We start from the raw sequence: 8,465 nt of genomic DNA, 5'->3' as shown, positions 1-8,465 counted from the left end.
TCGTGCGCACCATGGGCACCGTCCTGAACCCACCGCCCGCTCCTAGAGCGCGCCCGGGCCACGCCCCCTGACCACGCCCCTTGGTGCTATTGGCCACGCCCCCTTTGCGACACTCGCCGTGCGGCCGGGCCGGCCCGGGGTCGGTCCCGGTCCTGGTCCTGGTCCTGGTGTGTCCCGGTATCTGTCCCGGTGCCCCCTGCCATGTGCGACCCACAGTCCCGGTTCGTGGCCCGGGCCCGCCGCCGCTTCGCCATGACCCGCGAGTGCGCCGCGCTGCTGCCCGGCGTGTGCGCCGCGCTGGCCGACCCGCGGCAGCCCTGCCTCGACGACACCTGCCTGGAGAAGCTGCTGGACTGGTTCCGCAGCCTCACGTGGTTCGGTGAGTGCCGGGGGCTGGCAGGGGCTGGTCCGAGGGGAGCAGAGGTCCGTCACGGATCGCAGAATAGTTCGGGTTGAATGGGACCATCCAGTGCAACCTCCTGCCAAGGAAGGGTCACCTGGAGCAGGTGACACGGGAACGGGTGTTCAGGTGGGATTTGAGTAGCTGCACAACTATCTGAGGTGCTGTGACACCTGAAAATGCTGTGGGTGAACCCGAATTCATCAGTTCTAGCAGTTAGCAAGGCTTACCTCAGCTCAGGGAGCCACTTTAACGAGACAGGACAGTCCTGGCAGTGACTGCTGTTTCCTGGCCTCTCCTGGGCAGATCCGACTGTGGAGCTGGTGCAGGACAACCCGTGTCTGACAGAGCTCATCACCTCCGTGCTGGCCCTGCCGGATCCCAGCGCCAGCATCCTGTCCTTCACCCTGCAGCTAGCTGGGATCCTCGCCTCTTCCGAAAGCCGCTTCCAGCACCTGCAGGTGAGTCAGCCACCCTGCTGTGTGTCTGTCTCCTCCTTCTATATGGACAACCCCTGAAAATGGGCATATTCTGCTTATTGGTGGCTTACGTGGAACAACTCAGCAAAAGTGATACGACAGCAAAGACCTACAATCACCATTCCTATTCAGTTCTCATGTAAAGCTGCTGCTCACTTCTGTCTCACCACAGTAGGATTGTGAATGCTGATGTGTAGTCCCTCCCATTTTTAGTTCGAAAGAGTGTATGGGGTAACACTACTTCACAGCAGTCACTGCACACTACTGTATCCCAGGACAGATCCTGTAGATTTAAACTTCACTAACAGCAGTCATTTTCCCTCCATAGTAGGTTGACAGGAAATTTTTGATTCCCTGCAAAAACGTGGGAGCTTATTAAAGCCGTGCTTACTGCAACAGGATACATTACAATACAAAAACCAAAAGGCTTCACTCAGGGAAGAGATGTGTACAGGTGTATAAAGCAAACACATAAGTTGTCCCTTAGCTCCTGAAAACAAAGCAGTTTTGGTTTTGAACACTTTAGTTTGTCCATAATGTTGCATTTAAGCGCGAGATTCTGAAAACTGCCCATTTTAATGATACTTCTAGCAAGAGGACGTTTCACTACAGTACTGATACTCTTAACTCGGACAGAGCAGCCCCTTTGCTCACTGTTCACTCTGCCTTGCCTCAGCAGGAGAAGCTGCTGGAGAGGCTCTTTGGCCAGGAGGGGCCCCGGGGCAGCGCGGCGTGGGAGGACGCGTCGGTGCGCAGCGCCTGGCTGAAAGGTGTGCACAGCATGCTGCACCACCAGCCTGCCCTGCACTTCCTCTGCTCCACGGGTGAGTGCTGCTGGGGCTGCCACCTCCCCACGTCTGCTGTGTCCCTGCCATTGCAGGCTGTTGCTCAGATGCCAAATGAGCAAGATGGGAGTCTTTGTTTATTTAACATTAAAATAAGCCGTTTGTCAAAAACACCAAAGTCGTTGAAAGAAGTTGGTTAAGTTAGCTAAGCATTAAGTTACTTTTTGTTTAATTAGTTATGCATTTGGTTTTTTTTCTCCTAACAGTGAAGTGGTGCTCTTTTTACAGGGGAAAGAATCTTTAAAATTAAGAATCTTATAAAATTAAGAGCTATCTGTATTCTTATTTGTAACTTCTACTAAAGGATACATTTCAGCATGATTTTAGTGCAGAAAAAAATTCTTCTTTTAACACCAACTTTATATGCCATGTACAGAAGGACCTAAAAGACTGGATTTGTATTAAAGTGCAGCACGTGCTGCTGTCCATGTGATGGAAAAGTGGTATTGATACTGTTCATGTTTTTCCTTCAGGTTATGTCCAGAGGTGGTATAGGCTCTGTCCATAAATACACATTGAATGTGCTGTTAGCTCTCCTAATGTTACTGATGGTATATTGAAGTCTGATCCTGAGTTACTAAACCCTTGAGGATCTGAATACAATTTTATTTTCTTACTCAGTTTGCTTGTTCTTAAGGACTGGCTGACTTTGTGTAGAGACTATGAAAAAAAGTATAAGAAAACCCTACCACCACCGTTTAAAGCTGTGTGGTACCTGAATTAGAGTCATAAATGGTTGGTTGTTCCTCCAGTGACTTTGTTTTGTTTTCCCACAGGAGGCATGGATGTGATCTTCACTCTGCAAGGGGATCCCAGCCTGTTTGTGGCTTCAGCTGCCAGCCAGCTCCTGGTGCACATGCTCACCTTCTCCCTAGAGTCTGAAACATCAAAAGGTCTCAGTACCAAGGACTGTGACTGGCCAGCGTGTGCCCAGATGATTGTAAAGCACATACAAGAGTCACTCCAGTCCAGCTCTGCCCCTCACATCGAGCAGTCTCTGAAGCTGTTGAGCAGTTTGTTTGGCAGTTGTTTTGGCAGTTGTTATGCTGCATGGACTGAAGTCCTTTGGTTAGACATAGCAAAGCAAATAGAATCCTTTCTGCTGGAGGAGACTGTTCAAGCACAGCCTGTGCTGGCAAATCTTCTGCTTAACGTGGCACGGTAAAGATCTTCTGGCACCTTGGAGCCTGTGCTGAGATAGGTCTGTTTGTCATTGTGGGATAGGTTACACTTACACTTCTCTCTTCTCAGGTCCCCTGTGTTTTGTGGCACTGAAGGCAGCTTTTGGGCATTAGTAACTTCTGCTCTGGAACACTTAACCCCAGTACAAGCAGGTCCTCTGGCAGTGGGACTTTTGAAGCTCTGCAAATGGTAGGACTTAATGCAATGAAATGCATAACACTATGCAGGTGTTTCTTCTCCATAATTCTCCTTCAGGTAGTAAAAAAGCAGCAGGAAATCATCAGATGTCTACAGTCCATACAGATATTAATTTACAGGCTAAGTAACACTCTTATTCTAAGATAAAAGGACACTCTCTTGTTGACAATATATGCTTCTCTCCCAGTTCCTTACACAGGATCCCACTCTCTATTTGCATAACTTGATAAAACTAATTTCTAAATTCCGGAGCCATTTCTCCTCTGCTTTTAGTTAGCAAGGGGGCCTTGGAAGAAAGCTCAGATTGTGATACTGCTTTTGTTGCTCTGTCACTGCTGGCTTGTTTAAAAGCCTGCATGAAAATCATTATCTTGCTCAGTGTTTGGGGGCAGGTATTTGGGAAGGAATTGAAGTTTACTTGTGTTGGTAACTGCTGTTTCCTCCTTGAAGCCCACAAGATGTCAGGATTCAGGCACTGACTGTTCTGCTTCAACCAATGGATTGTATTTTGAGAGCAGCATCCCACCCTCTGGAATGTGCAGGTACAGTTGTGACAGAAAAGTTAGAGGCCAGTCTGCTTGACAGTATTTTAAGTTCCTGGTGCAGACAAAACTGGAGGAAAAAGAGTAGGAGAAGTCAAGGACAGTAGCAGTGATTGTGATAAATCCTACTGCCAGTTGCATTTGAAGGGATATTCATACTACATCAACTGAATATCTTGGTTAACTTTAAAAATCACAGCCTTTTCTATTCTTTGATGACCTAAGCTCTTCCCTTCTTTGGTGCTCTAGGTTTGCTGGATGAGTCTGTCAGTGATCCTGTCACTGTTGAAAGTCTTCTGTCCTCCAAGACATCTTGTGCTGGTCTCCTGTGTCAGAGCCTCGCTCACCTGGAGAAGCTGCTGTCTCTGGTAACATTCAGAGGGGGAAAAAAAGAGCCTAGGAATCAAATGGTCCTTGAAAGACAATGCTAAGATGGTTGCAGACTTTTGCAGTAGAGCATAACAGAATGTGGAGAGGAGTTGGCAGTGAGGTTTTCCATAGTTTAAGGAAATTTAGCACAGCAGTCTCTAAATAGGAAAACAGAGACTCTTAAAGAGGGACTGCACTTATGCTTTCAATTTGTCTTGATGAGCTTTGTTACCATGCCTTACTTGTATTGCAGTTATTGAGCCTGAGAAGAAATAAATTGAACTGCTTTCCCAAGCAGTGAGAAGAATCTCCTTGCATCCGTGCAATAGTTCTTGGAAGAGAGGAAGATAATTTATTTGTAGTTATTGACATTGGGTGCCTTAAGAACCCACTAAAAGTTGCAATTTTTGCTGCCTTCTGACCTGAAACTGTTCTGTACTTGAGACTGTTGCTGGAAAGTCTTTTCTTTCTCACCCACTAGAAACATTTGAGAGTGGATTTACCCTGTGTGTCTTTGCTGCGCTCTCTCATGACAATATTACAATTCTGCAATGGTTCCCTGAGCCCAACTTCTCCTCTGGGAAGCACAATAAGCCGGAATTTGATCAATTGCTTCAGAGTGCAAAAGTCAGCTCTTGATGTCCTTGCAGCACTCTCAGAGAAAAAAGGTGAGTTAGTCTTTGCTTTCTTATCCAAAGCAATTTTACAGTTCTGTGTCTTTCTGTATTTCAGCAGGGATTTGGCTGCTCCATCTCTCAGTATTGGTGCTCTGGGTTTGTTTTCTCTGTTTCAGACTGTGACACACTCATAGGAAGTCTGTTTGATGTCCTTCTGGCATATCTGCAGAGTCCAAACACCAGCCCTACTGTGAGTACAGAGCTAGGGAGAAATCCAAGTCTATGAGCTTACCCCAGTGGGGTGTAATTCTGAGAAAGGGTCTGACTGCAGTTGTTTCTTAGCACACTTTGTATTAGAATATGTAGGACACTGGTCTTGTCCTGACTGGCTTCTAGAAAATAGCTAAAATTTTAATGAGCAAGTAACTGACCAGTACATTGAGAGTTCTTAAGAAGACAAGAGCCATCATGTCTAAGAGCATCACTGTCATACTCAACTTGACATGGCCATGAAGTATTGAATTATTTTTATTGAGGGCATCTGTTTTTTTCCTTTATTTTGTTTGAATGACTCTGATGGCAGCTGCAAATCCAAAGCTGGAGGTACTAGAACAAGGATTTTCTAGGTGTTTGTTAGAAATTATATTTAAGCACCATTTATTTGTGTCTGGCTTCTTAGTAATGGGCATATGCACTTGTTTAGTCTGATAATTAAGTTTGAAGCTAAAATGGATTTTCCCTTTAGAGGCATAAAGGCAACACTGCCTCTTCCTGTAGTAAACTCAATCTGCTTTACACTGCTTTAGGTTCTAAAGAAAACCTTTCAAGCTACATCCAAGTGGTTGGTGCACTTGCAGGAGCTGTCCTCCTCCAACAGTCAGTGGCAACAAACTGAGAAGATTTTGGAAGGTAACGAAGCTGTTGCAGCTGGGACAACCAGCAGCTAGTGGCACACGTGAAATCTTCTCCTGCTTACCTTTCCTGCTCAAAGCAATCGATTCACTTGTTCACTTGTGCATTTAAGTTTAGCTGCTCAAATAGTGCTTTGCAGATCTCTGGGAGAAGCACACAACAGCAGCAAAAGGGATTGTTTCAGATGAAATGATGTAGAGGTTGTACAGTGAGTGCTTCAGTAAGGCTTGTTGCCTTTCATGTCCTTTCAGGTTTGTCACTTGCCTTTTACAGATGTATTTGTGGTGCTGCAGAAACGTTTGTGCAGTCCTTGCTGGGAAGTAAGAGATTCTTCCCTGGAGTTCCTCACTGCCATGGTTAAGTGCTTGAGAGGTAGGTGCAAAGATTTACCAGTTCAGATTTGAGGAGTATTTCTATTCATGCTGTGAAAGTCAGTCAGGCTGGTGAAGTATCCTCTGACCTGTAACTGGAGGGCTGAGAAAAGAAAGAAGTGTCAAGATTTTTACTCTAAGATCACTATCAAAATCTGACAAAAATATTAATAAACTTCTCCTGCTTTTTCTGTTGAACTCAGATTGCTGTACCTGCCTTAATGGCAAATTTAGTGAGTTAAACTGAGGGGTGTTGAGACATGTCTGTCAAGACTGGTGACACTGCTTAATGGCAGATAATGCTTTCTGGTTTTTAGTTTGCTCTGCACTAGAGTCTGGTTTCTTTCAGCAGGTTGGGGGCTGGGCTTTAGGAGGCTAAAAGCCTAGACCTCCTTTATATGCTTGGGATTAATTACTGGTTTTCTACTTTACTGATAGCTCAGGCTTTGCAGCAGGTAGCACTGAGGCAATGCTAATTTTTCTGTGGTAGCTCTGCAATGTTGGAAGGGAGGGGAGTGTTGTCAGCTGCTCTTGTCCCCAGGTCACAAAGGAAGTTTCCAGCACGCTCAGCTGCATTAGCACTTTACCCTGCAGCCCCTCTCAGTGCTGCAGTTACTTTTGTTTTCTCTGCCATATGCCTGACAACAGGAAAGCAAGAGTATCTTTTCCTCCTTTAAGCAAAGGCATGAATTTGATGAGGCTGGAACCGTGTCCCCACTTGCCCGCAGAAAGTTTTTTCTTGCTGCTGAAGCAACTCTAAGTGCAATTTTCCAAGTTCCAGTGTCTGTCAGGGCTTGACTAAAAGCTGCTGGGAGAGGGGGAGCCTGACACAGAACATCTGCCTGGTCCCTGCAGTGGCTCCTCTCCCCAGCAGCTTGTCCCTGCAGGCAGTGGCCATCCTTGCATGAGGCAAAGGATTGTTTGCATTGAAACAGCTTCATTCTCAGAGGCAATAAACTTCTTTGGATTGCTGTCTTGTTTCCAGACCAGAAGGAGTTCAGGCAGTGTCTCCTGTCCTCAGAGGTGCTGAGGCTCACAGAAAACCTGCTGGAGGACCCGGAGAGCTACGTGCGAGCGAGCGCCGTGACTGCCGTGGGACACCTGGCCCTCGTTACTTGCTTTGCTCCAGAGTCACCTGTCATAGGCAGTCAATATAACAAAGAGGTAGGATAACCTTTCCTTCATTAGCAGAATTCCCATCAGTTCACTGCTTATGACTTTTTTCACAAGGTATCTGCTCATGCAGGCAGATTGCACAACCTGTAATGACAAGATTTTTCACTTCTGCTGTTCTTGTTTCTTTGTGCATTCCTCCCCTCACCTCTCTTTTGTCTTTTTGCACCTAGAGCATTGTAGCAAAACTTCAGGAAATCTTGTCAACAGACTCAGAGGGCTTTCCTAGGAGGGCTGTGATCAGCATCTTCACCAAATGGCTGAGAGAAGGCTGCACAGGTCGGCTGGAAGATACAGAGCAGTTTGTCTCTAGAGTCATCCAGACTGTGGAGCATGACTTAGACTGGGAAGTCAGACTCGGTGGTTTGGAGCTGGTTGAAGTTTTCTGTAGTCAGACCATTTGCCAGCTTGCCCAGTGTCCCTATGCTCCTGTCTCCTCTTCAGTTACAAGTTCCACCCCTCAGAACGAGCTGCTGCAGGTGTTCTGTCGAGCAAAGCTGTTTGGGTTTTTGTTTGGATCTTTGTGTGACTGTGACAAACCCGTGGGACAGAGAGCTTGTGATGTGCTGGTTGGCTTGAGAGGTCATTTCTACCCCATGAGTACTTTGGAGAATCCACAAGAGATTGAAGATTCACCTGCAGGACGTGGCATTGCCTGGCTACAGAGGACACTAAGACAGGGTTCTCTGGCTCAGAGCTTCCCCACGGATGGTGGTGAGGGGGTGGATTTCCAGGATCCAGAGAGCATGATGTTAGCTTTGGGTGCAATAGACTTACTGGAGCTGCATGATGAGCTAAATAAAAGTAGTGACCATGTGGAGGAGAGCCCTCAGTCCCTCTTACAAGACATCCTTGCTACTGTGGGGACCGTAGAGGATAATGAAGTTGACTGTTACTGAACACAGCTTTTGCTCTGAGGGAGCAGTGCTTAAGCAGTTTTCTTCTGGAGGAGAAGGATGGTTTTGTTAGCTGTTAAATGGGTTAGAAAATCTTTGCCTTAATACTGATGATTTTTTTTTTAATGAAAAGTGTCGTTTCCAATAAACTGTTGTTTCTTTTTCAAAGTAGAAACATTAAGAATGGCATTTGTTCTTTTTTTTAAAGTTGTCTTTTAAGAAAGCACCAGACCATGCCTACATAAGGAAGCATTTTAAAGAAACAAAAGAGTGACTGAAAACAAGCTGTTCCAGGCTCCTTTTAGACCCAGAGTAGCTAAAACTGATGGAGACTGGTTTTAAGGGACACTAGTTTTGACCTTTCTGTATTTGTTCTAAAAACAGAGCTCTCAGCTTCCCTTGTGCATTTTGAGGTCTAGAGGAGAAGGTGGCATTTAAGGAGTCAAAAGCTGATCATCCTTAGCATTACAAATTTTCTCCT

At 46.0% G+C, this 8,465-nt stretch overlaps 1 protein-coding gene across 4 annotated transcripts; it reads left to right on the top strand.

The window, feature by feature from the left end:
• Positions 1–85: 85 nt before the first annotated feature.
• BRAT1 (BRCA1 associated ATM activator 1) lies at positions 86–8,165 on the top strand. 4 transcript variants are annotated; one of them, XM_088174304.1, is made up of 13 exons: positions 86–379; positions 641–861; positions 1,556–1,703; positions 2,501–2,885; positions 2,976–3,095; positions 3,555–3,646; positions 3,896–4,014; positions 4,497–4,683; positions 4,809–4,882; positions 5,439–5,541; positions 5,818–5,916; positions 6,901–7,079; positions 7,262–8,165. In XM_088174304.1, the coding sequence occupies exons 3-13, from the start codon at positions 1,661–1,663 to the stop codon at positions 7,985–7,987; spliced, it is 2,127 nt and encodes a 708-aa protein (XP_088030430.1). In that variant the 5' UTR covers positions 86–379; positions 641–861; positions 1,556–1,660; the 3' UTR covers positions 7,988–8,165. The 4 variants fall into 4 exon arrangements, with proteins under 4 accessions (XP_088030430.1, XP_088030429.1, XP_014725910.2 ...); XM_088174303.1 differs by having other exon boundaries at positions 112–379; positions 707–861; positions 1,559–1,703; XM_014870424.2 differs by having other exon boundaries at positions 112–379; positions 707–861.
• Positions 8,166–8,465: the final 300 nt, after the last annotated feature.

Source organism: Sturnus vulgaris, chromosome 16, assembly GCF_052056855.1.
Source record: "Sturnus vulgaris isolate bStuVul1 chromosome 16, bStuVul1.hap1, whole genome shotgun sequence".
Lineage (NCBI taxonomy): Eukaryota > Metazoa > Chordata > Aves > Passeriformes > Sturnidae > Sturnus > Sturnus vulgaris.
Note: the sequence above shows the minus strand (reverse complement) of the source record. Positions and strands in the feature narration are given on the sequence as shown.

Coding starts and splice junctions, on each gene's coding strand:
- BRAT1 (XM_014870424.2), top strand. CDS start 202: ATGTGCGACCCACAGTCCCGGTTCGTGGCCCGGGCCCGCCGCCGCTTC. Junction 2,886..2,975: donor CTTCTGCTTAACGTGGCACG/GTAAAGATCTTC, acceptor CTCTCTTCTCAG/GTCCCCTGTGTTTTGTGGCA. Junction 3,647..3,895: donor CCACCCTCTGGAATGTGCAG/GTACAGTTGTGA, acceptor TTGGTGCTCTAG/GTTTGCTGGATGAGTCTGTC.